The 23,822-nt window shown below is 45.0% G+C and overlaps 1 protein-coding gene across 15 annotated transcripts in view; it reads right to left on the bottom strand.

The window, feature by feature from the left end:
* Positions 1 to 23,822, bottom strand: part of Eif4g3 (eukaryotic translation initiation factor 4 gamma 3) — a 219,345-nt gene that overhangs the window by 21,221 nt on the left and 174,302 nt on the right. For 13 of the 15 annotated variants that reach the window (XM_055610875.1, XM_055610877.1, XM_055610876.1 and 10 more), the window contains 10 exons: positions 21,387 to 21,584; positions 15,971 to 16,117; positions 15,395 to 15,631; positions 13,754 to 13,858; positions 11,966 to 12,098; positions 8,458 to 8,552; positions 7,421 to 7,514; positions 4,523 to 4,640; positions 2,067 to 2,284; positions 510 to 625 (listed from right to left, as the gene is read on the bottom strand). In XM_055610875.1, coding sequence (XP_055466850.1) covers positions 510 to 625; positions 2,067 to 2,284; positions 4,523 to 4,640; positions 7,421 to 7,514; positions 8,458 to 8,552; positions 11,966 to 12,098; positions 13,754 to 13,858; positions 15,395 to 15,631; positions 15,971 to 16,117; positions 21,387 to 21,584 — 1,461 coding nt within the window. The remainder of the gene's footprint in view (positions 1 to 509; positions 626 to 2,066; positions 2,285 to 4,522; positions 4,641 to 7,420; positions 7,515 to 8,457; positions 8,553 to 11,965; positions 12,099 to 13,753; positions 13,859 to 15,394; positions 15,632 to 15,970; positions 16,118 to 21,386; positions 21,585 to 23,822) is intronic. The other 2 variants (XM_055610868.1, XM_055610869.1) reach the window with 1 other exon arrangement.

The raw sequence follows: 23,822 nt of genomic DNA, 5'->3' as shown, positions 1-23,822 counted from the left end.
CCTGCACTGCTGTGTCTTTGTCACTGGACTGTGGGCTTTTGTCAGACAGGAGGTCTATCCTACAACCATCATTTAAAATTTAGATGGAGGATAAGTTAGACGGGTAAGCTTACAGGAGGGTCTTGAAATTATTCAGGCTGTCTGACCCGGAATAATCTTTTTCCTTCTGTGCCTCAGTTTACCACTTAAAAAAGTGATGGCAGCCATAATTCAGGTCAATAGGAGAATGATGATGACATGTATAAGCACCCTAACTGGGAGCCAGGAGAAGCCATAGTGGCCTCCTCTCGGCTACATTGACTGGAATCCATTCTCTCTTCCCACCCTTAAATTTGTGAATGACAGACAATCAATTTAAACATAGCACCTAGCAGAAATGCATGAGCTCAGCAAACTGAACCCTGAAGGGATGGATTACACAGCATCCATGTCTTCTCTGCTTACAATGACACTTTTAAGACCCAAGACAAGCTACCATGCTCTCCCACTTGGGGCACCTAAGCATTTACCTTAAAGTCATTGATGTGCAGGAATTCGTCAATGATAGACTTGGACTTCTTCTCCACTTCTTCTTCTGACAGTGCAGGTTTGTCTGCGGCTGACACTGAGCATATTTCTGATTTCACTATAAATGATATTAAAAGAGAGCAAAAAGATAGAGTAAGTATCAGCTGAGCTGTGGTGGCACACACCTTTAATCCCAGCATTTGGGAGATAAGAGACAGATGGATCGCTGTGAGTTCAAGAAGCAACACAGAGAAACCCTGTCTTAGAAAAACAAACAAACAAACAAACAAACAAACAAACAAACAAACAAGGTAAGTATCAGTAAAGCAGGATCATGGCTGGTAATATTTACATGCTCGTACATTGGTTTTTCAATGGAGAATTTTATAGATACTGGTTTGACAGAGTCAGATAGGTGAGAGTAGAATCAAGAAGCCTTTTACCTTAGGACAGATAGGCAGAGTAATGCTGTAGTCTATGCTACAGCAATGATTACAGAGTAATGCTGTAGTCTATGCTACAGCAATGAACACGAGTTGGGGATATTTTGAACCTTTAGAGCTACAGCTTGGCACTTCCTACATTTTCATTTCCCTGAAACTGCTTCAGAATGAGCACACAAAGGCCTCTAGAACATGCAGGGCCAGGGTCTGCTTGACAGAGTATACTGGCTATGCTGGCCCCCTGTGGTAGCTGCAGACACACACCCTGGTCTCTCCTACTGCCACCTCTGTGCTGGCTACTCCTGCAGCAATGCTCTCCTCTGCTTCCCATCTGCTCAACCCGGTAAGCCTGTTTCATCTCTACCAGTCACCATGGCCTCGCCATTTTACCTATCAGTTTCTGTTCCAAGTATCTCTGCACTTTAGCTTCTCATTTTAATTGTCTAAGAACTGTACAGGGTGTAGGCGAGGGGATTAAAAAAAGACACAACCCAGATTAAAAAAAGAATTGTTACAGCATCCCCAGTGCAGGGCTTACGGATAAGCACACTAAGGACAAACCAGCCACACAGAAGAGACTAGGGAGCTGGAGGCTGGAAAAGACAGTCTGATGCCCTCTTGTTGTTAGGCAGAAATGATGTTGAGCACTTTCACACACTCTAATGACAATGGGCGGGGAGGTATTGAAAGGACTTGTGAGAAACTCAGAATGCTGAACATAAAGGAAGAGGACCTTGCCTTCAGGCAATTCCAGAGACGGGGAGGACTCTGCCCTGGGAAGGCACAGCCCTGGAAAGAGTGGGATGACATAAAATGACAGGGCTGTGCGTGTGCTGCCATCCCTCAATTTTACTCATGCACAAGTCTTAGCAGTTCTTATTACTACTTATTTTTATTTTATGTGTATGAGTTTGTGCCTGCACCACATGGGTGCTGTGTGCTCAGAGGTCAGAAGATGGCTGTGAGACACCATTTGGGTGCTGAGAACTGAACACATGTCCTGTGGAGGCGCAGCCAGGTTTGTAAATGCTGAATCATCTCCCCATCCTGACTCTATTTTGCTTCCAAATTTAAGGCCAACAGCTAGGTCTGTCTTGGGTCCCAGAGCCCTCTTACCCAGCTCCTTCGTCTTGCTTCGTTCAGCTTCGGCGCTAGCTCTCTCGGCATCCACGCCTCCAGTCAGCTGTTTCACGGTTTCCAGCATTTCTCTGCGCTGCTCTTCCTGAGACTGATTGTCCAGCAGGTCTTTGCTGCTGCCCCGAAGGAAAGTGTTGGGACGGGATGTTCCAGCTGGAAGCGGCTTGTCACTTTTCTCCCTGCCCATGCTCCCACGACTTAAAAGACAAAACAAAAAACAAAACAAAAACGCATTTCAAAAGATTATGTCCCTGCTTCATATTCAAACTACAGAACATTATTACCAACATTGAAAATGCAGATTTTCTACATATAATCATTTTGTCTTATTCTTTGTTTGTGAGAAAACATGCATGCATAAATGTGGAGGTCAGAGGGCAACCATATAGAAGCAGATGTGGCTTGACATGGGTACTGGGATGAAACGCAGGTCACCCTTGATTGGCAAGCACCAGACCAGTTGATCCATTTTTCAGCGTCCTACATGACTTCAGATACAAGGCACTGACTATACTAACTCTCAAAAGAGGCTGAAATCTGAGTTTCCAAACGAATACTTACTAAGATGCTTTAATTTTACCTTTAGTAGGAAAAGGGATACTACTTAAGAATTTTTTGATTTTTTGTAGATAGTCCTTGATTGTTTACTTGAAAACATTCAATAGGTCTTACATATACAGTAGGTTTTGTTTTCAAGGATCAAAAGCACTCTTTAAAAACTCGTGTGTGATGGGCGGGGGCAGCTGCTGAGGCAGAGCTGGCTTGACGTATGAGCCATGCTATTGCCTACGCTCCAGTGCACGTGCTACAGCAGTGAGCACATGGGCAACTCCAACTCTCCAAAGGAGGTTATACACATATTTATGCCCACAAATCAAAGCTGTAAGGTATAAAGGTGGGAGAACATAGAAGAAGGGTCCAGGGGGTTACAGGAAGTAAATGTGATCTAAATACACTGAATTCATGAATGAAATCACTGAAGAATATACTGTAACAATTAACAAGCGCCATTAATGTAGGAGACGATGAGATGGCTCAGCAGGCAGAGGCGCTTGCTGCCAACCTAATGACTTGAGTTTGCTTTCCAGGACCAATTCTTTCAGGTTGTTCTGAGTCCACACACAAACCATGATGCGTGCTTGTCCCCCACAAGTACAGTAAGTACACAGTAAAGCGGAAGTATGGCTGACACACAGCCCTTTCTCCTGGAAGCACTGAGTCTATTACATATAAGCCAAGATCTCTGGAGCACAAGCCTACATGGCTCAGCTCAGAAAATTCTCCCTCCTCTTTCTTTCTTCCTCTTTTTTAAATTTTTATTTATTTTTAATTTTTTTGAGACAGGGTTTCTCTGTGTGTAGCCCTGGCTATCCTGGAACTCACTTTGCAGACCAAGCCTCCAACTCAGATATCCACCTGCCTCTGCTTCTCAAGAGCAGGAATTAAAGGAGTGCGCCACCATGCCCAGCTACCAGAAAATTTTATTTTCAATTGGAGGGTTCTGAGTATAGGGATAAACCGGGGGCCTTAAACTGGTTAAGCTTAGCTGTCAGTCCTAATCCCTTATTAGTTTATAGAACTCTAGAGAAATAAAAAACAGTGATGAAGTTGGAACTGAATGAATGGCAGGAAACAAACATTATGTAAGTCTAAACTCATTACTTGAGAAACTATACCATGACACTTCTCCAAAAACTTCAAATACAAGGAATTATCTGAGAGAAGCAGAAGTGATGTTGACCAGCTACAACCATATGCTTTATTATCTTAAGAGAGCTCTGACGTCTGTCTCCTTGCTGACTTATTGTAGACAATTCTCAACCATGGTAACTCAGAAGCAGCAGAGTGAAGGGAGGGAGGGGAGCCACTTAGGATGGACAGAAGTTGACCCAAAGCACAAGCAGAGGAAAATCAAAACCAGCGGAGTCCACAGCAGCAGTGGGCCACAGTGCTCAACAGGTGGCTGGCACTGAGCAGACCGATGCAAAGGCCTGAAGAATGAGCGACACAGCCTAGAAACTTACTAACTGAATGCATTATGTAGCATGAACACTGAGACAGAAGCAGAGGGGTGGAGGCTAGTTATGTTCCTTAATGTACCCGAGTGCAAGGATATTCCAATGCTGGAGGAAGTGTGGCAAGGCCTACATGTGACTGCACCTGGGTGGTCAGGCTTTCCTAAAGAACAAAGTGTGACCACAAAACCTGTTTGCCCCACATTCCAACCCACTGCAAAGCCAACACCTGACTATACTCCCATCTCAGAAATTATGGCGTGTCCAGATGAAAGTAAGACATTGAGTTTAGGGATGACAAGAATGCATGCAAGAATTATCACCGTAAGTCATATGTATTAGAGGGAGGGAGATGGAGGGAGGGATAGAAAGTGTATAGCAAGCAGGACAGCCATTAATAAATGCAAGATAAATTCTCACCTGGTTAATGCCCTTCTGGAATCAAACTCTAAAGGCGTGGCTGACGGGGACCCTGAAGGTGCTGGAGGTTGCAGAGGAGAGAATCTATTTAAACTGGAAGCACTTGATCGTAAGGCATCTATAGGTGTTGTAGATTTAGAAAGAAAACACAAATTACACGGTTAATATGCAAATATTCATTTTCCTGACCTCTGGGAGGAAGAAACAGGAGCAGGAATTTTTCCCTTTAAAAGTTGAAGGGTCTACACTGTCCAGGTCGGCTCCGGCTCCTGGCTGGATTCACTCCCAAGCAGGCAGAACCACAGGTGAGTGCTGCCTCCACCCACCTGTTCTCTCAGGTAAGATCTCACACAGGCCAGCCAGCCTGGAACTCACTATGTACTCTTCAGGACTCCATCTTCTGAATGAGGGAGGCCCAGGCATTCTCCACCTCACCTGCTTCCTGAGTTACTGAGGCTCAGACCCAGGGCTTTGTCCACACTGAGCAGAAACTTCACCAACTGAACTGCACCCCTGCCCCGAGAGCACTAACTTCTTATTAAATGAGTGAAAACATAGTTTATCAAGCAAGAGAGCCTAGAAATGTAGAAGCTCACTGACCAGAAATTCCTCCCATTGAGGTACTAAGCAGGCCCAGGGCACCTCAGCCTGAGGCCAGCCAAGCTGAGGCATGTTATAGTGGAGGGTGTGGCGGTAGGCGGTAATTTCTAACAACTACAGGAGACACCTACCATATTCTGACATTTGTTAACCACAAATTTCTGTTCTTAAATACATATTCAGCCAGATATGGTGGCAAGTCTGTAATGTCGGGACTCAAAATACAGAGAGATACTCAAGGATACAAGGTCATACATGGCTTCCCAGTGATTTCAGGCCAGCCTGGGCTACATGGAATCCAGACACACCAACAAACCAACCATTAAAAAACAAAACAAAACAACCCTCTACAGACAAAAACCTCTAAGTATATAGGCCACCCTGAGCAGGGACAAACAGGTGTGGTACGAAGTGGAGGGAAACTTCCTTAGACACTAAAAAATTACCCTGCATAACGCTGTGACTTATGCCAATGTATGCAGTGCACTAAGAAGACACTGGGATTTTAAGATTTTAACAAATCTTAAAAATTTGTTGAAATTTCTTAGTTTTCCTTTGGATCACAGTGCTGCTTTAGTTTTCAAGACATGTTTAGGATGATTCAGGCTTTTTCCAATCTGGTCACATGTGCTGAAGGGCGTGAACTTGGACCATGACAAAGCAATGATCTTATAGAAAAGTTTGAGATTTTTGATATTATTTTACAATTAAGAGTGTGTGTTCCTGAGTGTGAACTTAAAAAAATAGTTTTGCTGATTTTTAAAGAATTCCATCCCAAGTATTTTAATTATAATTACACCCAACTCACCCTCTGAAACTCCTCCCGGATCTACTCCCACCCCTCTCCACTCCTGTCATTTTTTTCTCTTAATAACCCCACCAAGTCCAATTTGTGCTGCTCACATACTTGTGGGTATGGAGCCTTCAACTGGATTGTGACAGATCTGCCAAGAGCCACACTCTTAAGAAAAACCAACTATTCTTCCCTTCAAGGCCACCACAGGTCAGGAGCTCTTCTACAAGAGTGGAAGATGTGAGCCTTGTGGATGATCATATGGTGTCAGAATGTCACAGATCAGAAACTGCACTCATTCTCAGCCCACAAGTCAAGCCCTGTACACACTAGGCAGTATTCTATCAGAGAGCCACTGAGGCTGCTGTTTATTTCTGAGAGAGGGTCTTGCTGGCCTGTAGCACTGGCTGGCCCAGTACTTACAAGTTGCCTAGGGGTCTTAAACATCGGCAGTTCTCTGCTCCAGCCTCCTGAGTGCTAGCATTTATAGATGTGTGCTACCACACCTAGCTGCAACCTAGTTTCTGTTCTGTGGGTTTGTTTTTTGAGACAGGATTTGGATTTCTCTGTGTAGCCTTGGGCTATCCTGGACTCACTTTGCAGACCAGGTTTTCTTTGAACTCAAGAGATCCACCACATGAACACAAGAACTTCCTGCATTTGTCTGTCCAAGTCTAGGGTGACAGGCACTGGACAAGACACCTGGTACTGGCCTGGTATGTCTTTAACCTGAACACTAAGGAGGCAGAGGCAAGCTGAACTCTGTGAGTTTCATGTCAGTCTGGTCTATGTAGTGAGTTCCAGTCAGGGCTACACAGTGATACCCCATCAAAAAACAAAACAAAGCGAAAGTAAAATGCTTAAAAATATAGTAAACACCTTAACTGAAATAATAATTTCTCAAAAGTTTAATATTTAGTCAGATATGGTGGTGGCTCAAACCTTTAATCCCAGCACACAGGAGACAGAGACAGGCAGATCTCTAAGTTCAAGGCCACCCTGCTCAACAGAATGAGTTTCAGAATAGCCAGGGCTATAGAGCTACAGAGAGACCCTGTCTCAGGAAAAAAAAAAAAGTTCAAAGGTAAACACGGAGAGGGCTGGAGCGATGGCTCAGCAGTTGGAACACTGGCTGCTTTTCTAGATGACCTCCATCAGTTCCCAGCACTCACATGGTGGCCCAAAACCATTTGTCATCTCTTGATCCCAAATGCCAGACCTCTTTTTCTGATCTTGTAGGCAAGATGCATGCATGTGGTGTGAATACACACATCCAGAAAAAAATCTAAACTCTGAGAGTTAGCAAGGGCTAATCTAAGAGTTAAAAGTGCTGAAAGAGCTGCAGAAATGGAAGCTTTTGTGCCATGTTACCAAGGGTCACTCAGGGTAGTCCAAGCAGGTTAGTCTACAGACCTTTTCCTAGCACAGCTCCGGATTCCGGAAAGGCACTGCAAGGCAACAGTATTATAGACCTAGCCAGCCGGAAAAGGGCCCTCCGCACATACCAGTCTCGCTTGCCTTTGCTCCACCGCTGCTGCCTTTGCCCCAGCTGCCCAGCTGTGCCTTTGGAACCAGCTGAATCTTCTCATCAATGGTGGGCTGTAACAAGAGGGTCCAAAGGTCACTCACAGGTATATTCTACAGTGGCTTTCTTCAGTGTGATACAGCCAACTTTAGCAACAAGTTTTTGTCTGGAGCTTGGGTTTGAGAAACATGAATATGCTGGGCAAGGCGGCACAAGCCTTTTAATCCCAGCACCTGGGAGCCAACGCTCTAGGCCAGCCTAGTTTACAAAGCAAATTCCAGGCCAGCCAGGGTACCCTGCCTCAAAGAATAAAGCAACCAACCATAAACTGGAACTGTGCTTATTAAGGGGCAAGCCCTGAGTCTTTTGTTTTGTTTTGTTTTCACAGGGTTTCTCGGTGTAGCTTGGAACTGGCTGTCCTGGAACTTACTCTGGAGACCAGGCTGACCTCGAACTCACAGAGATCTGCCTACCTCTGCCTCTTGGGTGGTGGGATTTAAGGTGTTGTGCCACCACTACCCTATATTAAGGCTTTTCTTAAATGTGGCTCCAAGAAACAGTGTGATGGCCACACTGGTTTCCAGGGTGTACTTAGGTCCTCTGCTCAGCACAGCTTACAAACTTGTCAAATGAAATACACAGCTTCAAATGATTATTCTTATACAACAATACCGAGTTATGTAAAAACTGCTTTGTCCGCTTATTTATCTCTGACTGGCTAAAAACTCACAGCAAACCTCCTGCCTCAACTTTTTACATGCTAGATTTACAAGTGTGTACTGCCATACTTGGCTTTGTTACTATGTCTGTGTATGGGTGTGTGTTTTAAATCTCCAATACACACACATTTGAGGGCTGGCAGGGTAGGGCCTGATAAAACCTAGGCTGGCTTTAAACATGCTACCAGTTGTATCTGACGATGACCTTAAGTTTCTGGTTCTCTTGTCTCTACCTCCTAAGTACTGGGTTTACAGGCGTGCACCTCAATTTGCAAATTCTTTAAAATATCATACTCACCTTAGTGATTTTCAAAAATTTGGAGGGGTCCAGTACACGGCTGTTCTTGGCCCCTTGAACAGTATTCCATCCACCTTCATCCACTCTCTGGACGCCTGCATGGAGGACAGACATGTCAGTCTCTCATCACCTCAAGTCTATTTGTCACTGAGTGAGCAATACTGTCTACTGAGGAATGACACACAAAGCTGAATATTTATGACAGTCCTGTTAAGAGAAAGTTTCTTTTTCTTTTTTTGAGACAGACCAGGGTGGCTAATATGGAGGCATGTCACTACACCTGGCCTGGAGGCTCTTTATCTGCACATTGAGAAAATGCAAAGCACAAGCACCCTGGCTCTCAACAAACATTACTTAGATGAAAACAGAAGACACAAATGACGACTAGGTATTGGCTGAAGTGGGGCTAAGTGCAGTGTCTGCAGGGTAACAAAGACTGCATCTATACCTTAGGGAGGATTGGATGGGCTTCACTATGTAACTATGGAACATATATGCTTTCCTCCCTCTCCAACCCTTAGATGCTTAGGAGGAAAACCCTGACTTCTCTTTCTCTCATGTTTCAGGTCTAATTGTTAGATCTTGCCAGGTCCAAATTTAAAATATTTGCAAAGCCAGTATGGTGGCACATACCTGTCAATCCAGAGTTTGGGAGGCAGAGGCAGGAGAATCATCAATTCTAGGCTAGCCTGGGCTATACAACGAGTTCCAGGCTAGCTTAGACACATGGTGAGACCCTGTCTCAAAAGACAGGCCAGGTGAGGTAGCACACGCCTGTGACTCCTGCACTCGGAGAGGCAAGAGGCAGGCAGATCTCTATTAGCTAGGCCAGCCATGTCTACAAAGTGAGTCCAGGATAGCCAAGGCTACACAGAGAAACCGTGCCTTGAAAAACCAACCAAAGAAACCACTAATATAATGGATGGAGCCCTTTAAAGGATGCTGAGTTCAACGCTAGCACCTCCACTTTAACTTCCCAAATAAAGACCCCCTGTCTTCAGCCTCCAGCTTCTGCTCTACGTGGTGGCTTTGGTGTGATTCTATACAGTTCCTGTTTGAAACATATCTAGTTGTCATCATCTCAATGAGAAAGATAAGACTCTCCACCGAGCTCTCGGTACTCTGGTCCCCACTGCCTCTGGCCGCTCTTTCTTGGGGGGCCTCTCTATATAGGTGTTGAGCTCTACCATACACCGCTCCTGTCTCAGCATGGACAGCTGCCGGGCCTTTGTGCTTCCTCTTCCCTCTGTCCGAGTCCTTCTCCCAAAGACGTGCACAGAACTTCCCACCCACACCTGCTTTGGTTGGTACAGCAGCAGCAGCATGAGCAGGGAGCCCAGTCTTCCTGTTTAAAAACCCCTGGGATGGTGAGGTGGCTCAGGAGGTAGAGGCAGCTGCTGCCAAGCCTGACAACCTGAGTTCAATCCCGGGACCAACATGACAGAAGGAGAAAACAGGTTGTTCTCTGTTTTCTTCAAGTTGTTCTCTGATCTCCATGGCATGCCATGTAAAAAAAAAAAAAACAAAACAACAACTTGAAAATTGCACCTTGCCGTCCCCACATTTCTCTCTTCTAAATTGTTCCATGGAAGTTGTTGAATAAATGGTACATTATACTTCAGTACTTGCTTACTGCTGCCAGCACATGGCCCTGTTAAGTGGCAGGCACTCAGAACTTGGTGATCACAGCACTGCCTTCTGAAAGCTGCTGGACTGTCTGCCACCGATGCCAGTGCCCATCACACACTCATCTCTTCTTTCACCGACGCCTACATTCTAGCTCTTTTCAGTCACTCTGCTGTTAAACACTCATATGGGCATCTCCTATGAATTAGGCCTTAACAACTTCTCTGATTCTTGCTCCGTTTTGCTCAACAGTAAATGACAGTCACTTCCTGGAAAGCATAAAGTCCTGGGTGGGGGGCAGTCCATGAAACGCAAATGTAAACTTTGCTCCCAGAAGCCTCAGCTCTCCTGGCAGCTCCATTATGGCAACACTGTGTGTGTGCTAAGTTCCAGACAGTAGTAACTGAACACTCACTCTGAGCCAGATGCCACTCTGGACAACTCCTGGCATCTACCTTGCAAGCAAGTGCCGTGTGAAAGGTCATATAGCTAGGAAACAGCAGAGCTGACATGCAGGGCCAGGCAGCCACAGTTCATGTTTTGAACACTCCCACTTCTTGAACCAGCCATGCATGTCACTTAGTCAGCAATCTTCCATAGAGATACTCACTCCAGCACAGGGGACACTAACAGGACTTATGTTCATCTGTGACAAGCTTAAAATAAAGTGACCACTGTGGAAAGCTTTCTGCTCCGATGTTCCAAACCTTTAGTCAGAGGATGATTTCAGGCAGCAAGCGCCTTTCTGCTTTGTCCTTTGCCCTCTCATCCTCTAGTCTACTTCTTTTTAAATTTTATCTGAAATTATGTATGTATGGCTTTTTTGCCTACTTGCACATCTACAAACCATATGCATGCATATGTTCTTGGGGGCTGGAAGACAGCTGGGTCTCTGGGATTGGAGAGACAGGTCGTTGTGAAACGCTGCATGGGTGGTGGGAACGGAACCTGGGTCCTCAGTAAGAGCAGCCAGTGCTCTGAAGCACTGAGCTATCTCTCCAGCCCTGCTCTCTTCTGTTCTTATTGGCAGGTTCTCTGCTCCTTACGCACTAGGTTTCAGAAGCAGTTGCACAGTGGAGTTCAATGAACCCTTCTGACTCGTGCAATAAGCCACACATCTGGAGCTTCCCAGAGATCAACTGCAGCAGGTCTGCCTGCCGTGCACAAGGCCTTAGCTTCTACCCACAGCACCAAAAGGAAAAGCAAAACAAAACAAAACAAGTGATAGGCTGTCTGCTTACATGGCACTCGCCTGACACATTCAAGTTTGCATACTTAAAATAGCAGGGACCAAAACTAAGCCCCTGATCTCAGTTCTTCCAGTAAACACTGTCCCATTCCACCTCAACCCTGAAACTGCACTCCAGTAAGACTGGTTTATTCCTTTTGGAAGTAAATATTTATTTCATTTCATAACTAGAGTCCTTTCAAATGCCAGCCATTCTATAACGCCAGGCCACCTTCACATAAAGGTTTCTTCCTGTTTCCCATCTCTCTCTCTAAAACTTCACATCATTCTTAGGTGTAAACTTTTACATTAACAGAGAACACATCTGAACTGAGGAACCCTGTGCACTCATCGGACAATGCCTCCTGAAGGGTCATGCTGCTGCAGTGCAAAGAATGCCGTTTTCCATTGCTTCTCTTACCTTGCGTGTAACTCTTACAGTGTTGAGGGAAGATGCTCACTGCAAGCCTGTGAATGCCTGGCTTGGCTTTGCACATGTCAACACACACTCCATTCTGTACTAACTCAATGGTTAGTCTCAGGTGTTTTGGTGTTGTTTGACAACCACCTCTCTGTTCTTTGTGACCTCATTCCCAGCTCTTACCTAAGAGTTCCCAGCACCTCGTACCCCACTTTGGCCATCTCGGCTCTCACCTGGCCTTCTCTTCTCCTTGGTCATCAGCTGTTGGACTTTCCTTTGCTCTTCTTGTTCTTCTATTTTGGCCTCTTTATGAATCTGTTCGATAGTTTTTGGGCCCTGATCTGCTCTTCGGGACACCCAATTGCACTATAAAGTAGAAAATTAGGTTATCATTCAAGTGATGCAGAATTTGACAAAAAGGGCTAATAACCTGGCTTGTTAACTGTGCATTATGTGCAAGGCTGTGTTTGGTCCTCAGCACCACACACAAGAACAATAATATAGTAATTTTACAAATAAAAATAAAGTAAAAGACTATACTTTTGCTGTGTTGTGGTGGCACATACCTTTTAGAACCAGCCCTTGGGAGGCAGAGGCAGGCGAATGTGGGTTTGAGGACAGGTTGGTCTACCGAGTGAGTTCTAGGATAGCCAGGGGTACACAGACTGAGGGAACCATATAAAATACCTACTATGTGGAGAAGTTTGCTAGTTTCTCAGCTTGTTGTAGATATTTTGTATACTCTAGGAATGCAAGCTAAGAAAATACCAACTCTGGCTTGGTGTGCAGCATACATTCCAACTGGTGCATAAAAGTCAGAGTAAAGGAGTGGCTGAGGCAGCCGTCACAACTGTTGACACTGGAAGAGGAGAGGAAGTGGACCAGAAGAGTAAGGATCCCCAGGACCGTGTAACACTAGGTGCTAATGTTCATGGTGCTACATCAAAGGTGACGACCATTTTCCCTTCAATGACATGACTCCGGTACCGTATCTAGAATGCCACACAAAGCTGACTCTCCTCAGGAGACAAAACTTGCCTCACTCTATCCCAACCACTATGCCAATGATTGAAATGAGCATGTGTCTCGGAGACACGAGTGGAAAAAAACGTTGAATTTAGCATGTAAGGGAGCTCTGATCAACTGGCCAAGGCTTTTGCTATTAAGGTCACCCCTGGGTTGAGCAGGACAAAGAGGCCTCTTTGATGCCGAGTGGGAAGAGGTGAGACTATGGTTTCAGCTGAGGTAGTCACTTTAGCTGTTAAACCAAGAGAAAGGGAGGCCTATGATCACCTCAGCTGGTGTGGCAGAGTACACAGAGCGCAGAAGAGCAACATCTGTGAGTTTGCACTGAAACACACTCATCTTGTTAAATTTTAGTAATATCTAAATGGTAGCAATAGCGTCACCATAAAAACCAAAGCACAAGGCTTAGTTCAACATGTTCACTGTAGAGACGAGACTGGACTGCTGAGTGTACAATGAGTCTCACTGACCACCACTAAATTCAGATGACTGATGTCAGGCTGCAGGGTGGTTTGATAACTGAAGAAAAAGAAGACACCCAACAGACAGCACCATTCTCGGGTCAGTTCAGTGCTGGACATGAAGCAAACCAACTTTTCACCTACACAAACATCACTGTCTTCTTCATTCAAGTCCTTGAAACAAATGCGACTTCAACATGATTTTGTATTTGCACTTTTTTTTTCCTTTTCTTTTTGTCACCTTGACATAATCCAGGAAGAGGGTCCTCAACTGAGAAAATGTCTCTGCCCAGACTGCCTGTAGGCAAACTGGTAGGGCATTTTCTTGCCTAGTGCAGGTGTGTATAACCCCTAAGCAGGTGGTCCTGAGTTGTGTAAAAAGGCAGGCTGAGCAAGCCATTCAGTAGCATCCCCCGCTGGCCTCTGCTTCAGTTCCTGCCCTAACTTCCTTCCAGGATGGACTGTGAACTGAAACTAACCCTCTCCTTCCAAGTTGCTTTGGTCCTGGCATTTACTGATAGAAACCTAACATACCAGCCTGAGGTCTATCACATCCTGAAGCATGAATCGAATCCTGGAGGATGTTTTTCTTTCTTTGACGATTTTCTCCATCTGGTTAAAGTACTGGTCCATGCGTGGCTGCAACACATAAAACCACCATGATTTCTGGCTGAGAAATTCAATTTTCTTTTTTCCATTTACTTTTCTTTTGTTTTTCACTTTTATTACAAAGGGTGTAAACTCTGCCCAGGTTGCCTCAAACTTGTGACCCTCCTGCCTCAGTCTCCTAAGTGCAGAGATTACAGATGTGTAATGGTACTTCACCAAGGTACCAAGAAGATTTTTAGGTGATTTGAGAATAGTATCTTGCAGGTGGTACACGCCAGTAATCCTAGCACTCGGGAGGCTGAGGCAGGTGGATATGAGTTCAAGGTCAGCTTGGTCTATAAAGTGAGTTCAGGAAAGCCAGGGCTACAAAGAGAAACCCTGTCTCAAGAGGAAAAAAAAAAAAAAAAATAGATTACCACCTTATGGTTGAAAGCAAGGGTGAAATTTTGCTGGAATTAGTTCCCTCCTCCCACCACGTGGACCCTGAGGAGCTAACTCAGGTTGGCAGGCTTGGCAAGCAAGCAAGCAAGCATGGCCATTCAACTACTTCCCTGGCCCCGGTGATAGCAGTTAATGGAGAGTGTGCATGCACTATGAAAAGCACACTCCTGCTAGGCTCCTGCATGTTATACCGCAGCTCTAGGAGACACCACTGGGTCTTTTGCTCCATTTCCTACGATCTCTGCCGAAACTAATGAAAGCAGAGTAAGTTGTAGGATGCTGAAAGCTTAGGCCAGAAAAACCGGAGGCATTAATTCTGAACTCTGGTTACATGGAGAGAAATAACCCCCAATCTTGTATAATTATGGGATTTGGGATTTTTGTCACAAGCAAACATACCGCTAGGTGACTCACTTTGACATTACTTCAGTGAAGCATTTCAATTTGTTGCCTTTATGTGGACACCTGCAGGCTGTGTCTTAATTAGAGTACTTTTAATAGTCTCCTAGCTAATGGTTAGGTGGCCATGTCATTGATTAGTCCATAAACTTAAGAGAGCGAGTGAAACCTGGGCACCCTAGCCTATTCTTTTAACCCTAGCACTCGGGAATAGAGGGAGGTGGGTCTCTATGAGTTCAAAACCAGTCTGGTCTATATATTGAATTACAGGACAGGCAGAGCTATAAAGTGAGACCCTGTCTCAAAACAAAACAAACAACTAAAAAGGAAGTGACTTGGGGTAGGCAGAGTGATGCCACCCCAGGGAGGTCAACTCAGGATATACAGTAAGGCCCTGTCAAGAAAAACAAACAAACAAACAAACAAACAAACAAACAAACAACCCTATTAGCTCTTCTTTAGGCCTGGTCCATTTCTTAACCCATTTCAGCTTACAACCTGTAAAATGGTCATGAGAAAAAGAGCAGGATGGAACAACTCAGAGACCTATCAACTGACCGGTGTAGAGTTAGGGCCCCCCTCACCTTAGATCTAAAACAAATGAGGTGAAGAGCACTGTCAGTCAAACTTTGGCAATGAGCAGGCCAGGAGGATCACGCACTGCAGGGATGGGGTGGAGCACTGCGCTTGACCCTCACACAGCCTTCTGAGCCTCTGGGATTTTACCTTTGCTTTCTCAAAGTCCAGGTCTTTGCCAATGGTGGTGAGCAGGCGACAGAGGCACTCCAGGGATTCCTCGTCATGGTTCTTTAGCAGCTTCACCACACAGTCATGCATGATGGCCTCCGTCAGCATTTTGAGTTTAAAGAGTTCTCCAATGAATTTGATGTTGCCGATGGATCTCCGCCGGGCTTTGTCCTTGGCTTCTTCCAGTTCGTCATGAAGCCGCGTCCTCTCCTCTGGCTGTTGTGTAAAGAGGAGGTGAGAGCACCTAAGATACAGTGCCTTATTCCTTCTGGGCTCAAATCCCCTTTGAGGCCCTGACACAGACCTACACACAGAAGTGTGCATCCATCAAGATTTGTGGACCTAGCAACCTCTGTAAGGCCCAAGGCTAGACTGGCTTCTACTGTGGACCTGAGTACCCTTAACAATTGGCAATAGAAGGACTAAAGCATTTTCCTTGACACCAATACAAAATGCCTTCAACCACCCACCCACCCACCGAACAGGTCCCTTCACAGGTGCCATAGGCAGCTGCATTGTCAACAATTCTGACAGTGTATGATGTGAAGCACTCACAGCGCTGGCAGCTTCCAGTTCCTTCTGCTTCTTCTCAAAGACATCATCATCTGCTTTATCTTTTTCAAATTCCTTCTGGCAGCGGTTTAGCAGCAGCTTCCGGAAATTCACTGTGTTACCGGGCTTGTCTGCCATGGGTACTTTCAGCTGCATTCAGAGAGGAAAGCACAAAGGAAGCCAGATTACTTATTGCAGACAGACACACAGGTAAGCACGCTCAAAAATGTAGCCTCAGTCATTTACACGGTGCAATGGAAAAGCTGTCCTGACTCTTACACAGAGAAGACACACACTCATATATACCTTCTGTCTTTTGTGGATATGCTTCAAGCTGCCATGGAATCTTTCCAGTGCAGTTGTTGCCTGCAAATGTCTAGACTTTTAAACCGTGGAGGGTTACCCTTGGTTTAAATCTCGTTTATCATTACTGTATGTATGTAGGAGGTGTGTGTGTGCACACGTGTACATGCATTCACATGGAGGAGTCTCACTCTCTACATGGGTTAGGGGAATCAATCTCAGGTCACAGGGTTGTTGAGCAAGCACCTTTCTGCACTGAGCTGTCTCACCATCCCTTTTATTAAACAGCAGATTGCAGCATCCATTCTACCAAAACATGAAACTCTCCTGCGGTTACTGTGCAACATGCAAAAGGGTGTCTCTGAACTCACAAAGTGGATCCAACAGCTCCAAAACGAATATACTGCCTGGGCCCAGTGGGCGAAAACGGTGTCCTTCTTGCTTTGGTTGTAGCGGGCAGGGATGGAAACACTACAGTACTTAATGCCATGCTCACTTTGATTTATCATTGGGATAGGACCTTCTGTAGCTCGGGCTAGTCTTGACCTCACTATAAAGCCAAGCGTGATGGTGAATCCCTCATCTTCCTGCTCTACCTCCGCCTCACAAGTACTAGACCAGACATACTATCAAGAGTTAATCTTATCAACCAAATAGATGTCAACACCCGCTGATCAAGGCTGAAGGGATGGTGGACCTGGAGGACAGACCTGTGATACTGGAGAGCACTGCTCAACGTGCTCCCTATGAAGCAGGAAAGATCATTTCCTGTCTTCTAACCAGCCCAGGGCCAACACTGCAGCTGCAAACGTTAGCTCACGAAGCAAGGCAAATCAAGCCTTACAGTTCAGAAAGCTACCATAGGTCTGATATCAGCCCCCACAAAGAACAGCAATGCTATCCCAGTGCGGCCAGGTCTACTCTGTCACACCAGGGCCCGAAGCTTGTCAGTCTTCAAGAGAGACGCTGTGGCTGGCATATGTAAAGCGGCATAGGCCTGCAATCCCAGCATTTGGGAGGTGCAGATGAGAGGGAGGATCTGAGTTCAAAGCCATCTGTAGCTACAGAGTGAGTTTGAAGTCTAAGTGATAATAGACAGTGTCTTTAAAACAACCACCCCCTATGTTTAAATGAGAAACGAATGGCCTATGCTGTATGTCCAGGGGAATATTTAAAGCTAGGCCGGAAGAGCCAGGCTAAGGATTCAAAGACTCACTACTTGCTATGACTCACTACTTGCTATATACACATAAGGCACTCCTAAACAACGTGCCTGAGTTAACAGAGAGAGCAAGCATACAGAACAACACCGCTCCTTGTGGTGATGGTGGCCGGCACAGGGTCAGCCATCTTGGACATGAATGTCAGCTATGAAATCTCTTTAAGTAAGAGCACTTGTGTGCTGCCATACATGCTGGGCTGGAGAAAAGACATTTGTCTCTAAAAGGACAAAGCTCTCGAAGCTATAAGCGCTGTGATAATGAAACTGGAAAGTACAGGCAGCTGGGCACTCAGTGCTGCTGCAGCGCAGGCCGTCATACTGGGCTGAGCTGTGACACAGCAGCCATCTTCCCAGAAAGCACATTCTGGCCTGAGGAACTGTAAGTGACAAGCACTTGTGTGCTGACAGTGCATCCAGTCTGACAGGACGGTTACTCTGAAACGTGAACCACTGTAAAGCAATGGCTCAAATGTGGCTGCTTCGATCTACTGCAATCTTCTTTCAGGGGCCAATTTGTACAACAGGTTATGTACACTGTGCATAGAAGCAAGAAAAGGCATCTTTACCAGATACACCTGAAACACACGCAGAGGGACACCCGCAAGACTCAAATACAGTGTTCATTCTGAAGTGCCCGTACTGCTTCAGGCGCTGTGCATGCCTCCTCACTCGGCTCACTCTAGACACATCCTACTGTCCAAGGCAGGTGTTTGATCTGTAATCCCAGATCTGTGAGTGTCCTGTCAGTTTCCTAAGTGCTGGACTTATAGGTGTGCATCGCCAGACTTGCTTTCAATTCATTGCCGATGAGTCTAACCTATTCTCAATCCTGTCATTCCTTCCCCATTTTGCTTCTAAGCTTTTCGAGGGGAACACTGCAAGTTCTGGGTGTGACATAACATCCAGATGCTTCATTCTTTATGTTCCAGGCTCACACACCTGCCATACACACACACACACAGATAAGATACAAGAGAACTCACAGGGAATGAAAGGGGATTTTTAAGTTCTTGTTTTATTTTCTCCCTCTGGCTTTTTGAGACAGGGTCTCATGTAAACCCTGGCTACTTAGCTAAGGGCCTTGGCCTCCTGATGCGCCTGCTAGAATTTCAGGCCTGCCCTATGGCACCTGCTCAAGTTCTTTACTTTGTTTTTCTTAGTTAAGGTTACTATTGCTGGGATAAAACACCATGACCAAAAGCAAATTGGGGAGAAAAGGGTTTATTTCACTCACAGCTCATCATTAAAAGCTGTGCAGGCAGGAATTCAAGCAGAAACCTGCAGGCAGGAGCTGATGCAGAGGCTACGGAGTGCTGCTTACTGACGTGCTCTCCAATGGTTTACTCAGCTTGCTTTCTTATAGAACTACAAGTCCAGGGGTGGACTCAGCCACAATGGGCTGGGCCTTCCCACATCAGTCATTAATTAAGTAAATGCCCTACAGGCTTGCCTACAGCCTGATCTTATGGAGGGCTCCTCCTCTCTGACAATTCTAGCTCGTTTCAAGTTGGCATAAAGCAAGCCAGCACACTTTTGTATGCAGGCAATTGTTCTCTCACAAGCAAAGATGTAATTTAGAGACATTCTGAAGTGAGAATTTTCATTTTGACTATAATTAATTAAAACAGAACATGGCAACTTAAGGTTAATAATTAGTTGGGTTTTTTTTTTTTAAACTAAAAACTTGTTTATTTATATTTCTTCATTTATTTGAAAATAGGTTCTGCTATATATAGCTTTGGCCAGCCTAGAACTTGGTACATAGCCCAGGCTGGCCTTGAATGTTTCATGGTCCTCTTGTGTCTGTTCCTGAGTGCTGAGATTACAGGAATGAACTCCAATGCCTGGATAGTATATTTATTCTTTTATTGCTGAGACAGGGACTGGCTGGCATTGAATTTGCAATGATACTCCCACCATCATCATTACTACAGGATATTTCTCTAAATCATTTTTCTCTATGCCACTTGTTTTGGAAGTACCAAAGACTTTAAAGTCTTACAGTGTTAAATTCCAGGCCTGTGCCTTCTAGTCTGCAGAGTGTCCTGCAGGCTTCTTCAGTCATTTCTAATTCAACTGGGAGAAGCTATGACACCAACAGCATGATGTTCTCCTACAATCCCCTGAAACTGTACATGGTTTGCCTTAGAACAATGTGGTACGGAAAAGCACCATGTGCAAATGTGTAGTTTGTAAAAGAACTCTGTACCATCAAGTTCCTCAATATATCTAACGTCAGAAAAAAGGGACTCCAGTCTATTCTTTAGAATAGATTTACCTAATCACTGTAAAGACACATGAGGACGTACTCATTCATTCACTCACTCATTTTTGCAGTGCTGGATGGGCTCCAGTCACCAAGAAGGGTTGAAATGGAGGTACATTTAGGCTTGGGTAGATCACTGGTAACATAGCTTACTTAGCATGCGCAAGGGCCTGGGTTTCCTGTCTTGCACCAAAACCACAGCAATAACAAACAAAGAGAATAAGTGGGTGTGTGCTCTACAAGCTATCTAAATGGCACTGAGGCTGAAAATGAAAAGGCTTAAAAATTCTTCTACATAATAAAAATACATATTGTCCTCGACAGCAACATTGTGCTAGGGTTTCTTGAACACTACAGTGTTCGGGATGGAAAGCTATGTGCTGTCCGAAACTGTCCGTTCCCTTTGCAGTATACAGCAGCACCCTTGCTCTTTAAGAGGCCAACACCAACAAACAGTGTCTCTAGACACTGCTGGTGGCTGGTGACATGACTGATCCAGTTCAGTGCTGGAGATAAGGTTCCATCAATTAACCAAGAACAATGTTTGAGGGCCGAGGGCACTGCTCGATGGTTAAGAGTACGTGCTGCTCTCCAGAGGCCCAGACTCAGTTCCCAAGCACCCACAACTGCCTGTAACTACAGGGGAACTGATGCTCTCCTGTCCTCCCAGGCACATACACTCGTGTGTGCACACACCTTGTCCTGATGCGCAGTCTTAAGGAACTTGCAGAACTGTAACACTGAGTCTGTCCTTTGAAATGAACAAATCTGGTTGTTCGCGGCATGCATGTGCACATACAAGGCAGAGTGACTTAGCAGCAGAGAGCAGGGGAGGCTCAGCAGGCTGCTGCTGGCATCTGCACAGAGCCAGTTCCAGCCTGTCTCATTCTCTCACTCCTCCTCTTTCCCTGTCCACAACTGTCTTCAGCAGTTGAAAGACTGTCCAAAGTAAAAATTTTATGCTTTTAAATAATGTTCAGTTGCTTCTCTTTTTTAAAAATAAGATTTAGTTTTTTTATTTATGGGATGTTTGTATGTATGTTTTGGGCTAGATTAATGGCTATGGACAATTTAAGAATTTTTCTTTTTTGGATGACAGGGTCTTACTTGGTGTCCTAGGCAGGCCTTGAACTGTTAGTGATAATGCTCCTGAATGCCAGGACTTGAAGATGGGAGCTATTATGTCCAGCAAGAGAGGACAATGATCAGATTTTGGACATTTTTGGTGATAAGACAGCTACCTCTTAATTTTCAGAGGCCAGAATTAGAACACTTAATTGAACTTCAAATTCAGTTCATGTTAAAGTTAGCACCTGCTCTAGTTCTGTAAGATGACACTCCAGAATAAAGTTGTTGTCTATAATTTAATTCCACATTACTAACTTAAGCCTTCATCAGTCTTCCAGACACATTACAGCCAATTCAAGTGAATCTCTGTACTATCCCCTAGAGGAGGGGAAAGACATTACTTTAGCAAGATTCTTTTCTTTCAGTGAGGATATTACACATCAGCACTACCAATATATTCTCCCCTTTCCATTGCCCCAATAACACTCTGGGAAGAATGTGCAGCGAGGGGAGAATATACCTCTTGGCGACTCTGGTTTTACTGCTTCCTCTCTTCTTACCGTTACTAGGCACCGACACATGTTTGCGTACGCCACAGAAAAGCTGGGCTCATCAATAGCCTTCTCAAAGACCAGGTCGATGACTCCCTTTAGCCGCTCCTCTGTGTCCACGGTAAGTCCCGACACTTGCTTCATCAGCTGGTTGAACATCTGCGGTGTCAGTTTATTTAAGATGCTTCGAACTTTTCTGAAAAGTTCCTAGGAGGGTTAAAATAAAGGACATTAACCAATGAATGCAACTCAACACGCAATTTAAATGAATCCAACTAACAACTTATAATAACTAAGGAGAACTCCACCATCTGCTTTTGGCTACTGAGCATTAAGGGAGGAAGGACTTTAGTCACTTAAAGGTCAGGAAAACTGCTTATCCTTTTATTTCTTTCTCCACTTTTCTCCTACGGCACCAAGAATTCTAACTAGGGTTCCCGGTTCAGACCAGCATGCCAAGGTGCATCTAAAGTTTTAAAATGATTGATGCGACCTTTGAATGACTATTATTTTTGTAAATTTATTCCTAATATGGGCTAAGTAAAAAGATTTTAATTCAATTAAAAAAATGTATCTCGTGTAGCTCAGGCTGTCCATGAGCGTGGCACACAGCTAAGCATTTCCTGGGGTCATCCAGGCCAGCTCCCCGAGTGCTGGGCTCACAGACACGCCCCTCAAGCCTTGCCATGTTGGTTCATGTAAAATCTGGCATGGGGCTTCTACCCACCAAGTGACATCCAGCTTTGGGAAAAGGATTTTTCAACACTGCCACAATCTTCATAGAAAGTCACTTTTATGTATGAATGAGGAATATATCTTAACTATAGTATAAATTATTTGCATGGATTACTGGGGAAAACCTTAAATGTTGGACTACAAATGGAAGAAAGCTGACCCATGCAGAAAAACAGAACTGTAATATTATGTAATAGCACAAAAATGCTGACTGTTCCTCCCAAGATGAGTAATAACTCAAAATGTTTAGCCTTTTCACTATTTTGAATAAGCAGTTACAAGCTGGACTAGAACCAGATGTGGTATCGCACACCTGTTATCCCAGCACTCAGGGAGGCAGAGGCAGGAGGATCTCTGTGAGTTCAAGGCCAGCCTGGCCTACAAAGTAAGCCCACGATAGCCAAGGCAACAGAGAAACTATGTCTCGAAAAGACAAATTAAAAACCTACCCCCTACCCCTCCCAAAGAGCTGGATTAGAGCCACGTGGGGTGGCAGTGGCAGATGACTTTAATCCTGGCACTCAGGAGTCAGAGGCAGGAGGACCTCTTTGAGTTCGAGGCTAGCATGGTCTACAGAGCAAGTTCTAGGAGAAGCCTCATCTTGGGGGAAAAAAAAAAGCAGAGTTGAATTAGAGCTAAACTAGCAGGTACGTTCTTTCAAAAAAGTGGAGCAAGATGAGCAGCAGTAACCCACATGTCTATTTGTAACACTACTATTCAGTGGCCCACAAAAGGTCATTGGTGTAACAGGGCAAAGAAAACCCAGGATACCAGAAAAGGAGAAACCAAGCCCTACCCACAAACGGCACTGCTGTTTGCAAGCAAAGCCTTCGAGGAGTCTCCAAAAGAGCTCCTGGTAGCAGCCCAGACACTGACCTCGGGGTGAAACAGCATGCTGCGAAAGCAGGCAGTCTATACGCTTCCCTCTTCCCACTCTCCCCTCTTTTCCTGGTTTTGGTCAGTGTCTTGCTGCAAAGCCTGGGCAGGCAGGGAACTGGCAATTCTGCAGCAATCCCTGAGCAGGGACCACAAGTCTAAGCCGCTGTGTGAGCTGGGGCACACTTATAGCACCTGCAGCAACTATTTCTCTATCATCCATGAATAACCACAAATAGAAACGAGCCGCTGGCAACAGCACTGACCCACCCAGCACTTAGCTAAAGCCTAACAAGATGCCACAGGAGCTTTCTAACAGGGTCAGAAGGCCATCCCGGAAAGAGCCAGAGAAGACCCGAGCAGAGAGAGACGGATGATCTCATTCACCTACTGCGAGACTCACTTTTGCTGTAATGTCAGTTTTTGCCAAAGTCATCTACAATTTACTCAGTCCTGATCCATACAGGCTTTCTATGTTTCTTCTGGTAAAAATTGGAGTTAATCCAATACTACAGATGTAAAGACAAAACCAAAACTAAACGAAACACCCCAAACGGGTTCATTTCCCAGGATATGCCCAGCAGCTCACAACCCTCTTATCGTTCCAGTTTCAGAGGATCTGGTGCCCCTTTCTAGGCTCTGGGAGCGTATGGCACATACAGTGAACAGATATATAAGTAAGTGGCCAAAACACTCAAAACATTGTGGTTCTGGGAAAGACAAATAATGAAAGTGGCACTTTTTAAAATTTATTTTTATTACACACACACACACACACACACACACACACACACACACACACACACTGTTCAGCATGAAGGTGTGCCTGCAGGC

The sequence above is a fragment of the Psammomys obesus genome, unplaced genomic scaffold (assembly GCF_907164565.1).
Source record: "Psammomys obesus unplaced genomic scaffold, mPsaObe1.curated_primary_1811, whole genome shotgun sequence".
Taxonomy (NCBI): Eukaryota; Metazoa; Chordata; class Mammalia; order Rodentia; family Muridae; genus Psammomys; species Psammomys obesus.
The sequence above is the reverse complement of the archived record's forward strand: the minus strand, read 5'-3'. Positions and strand labels throughout refer to the sequence as shown.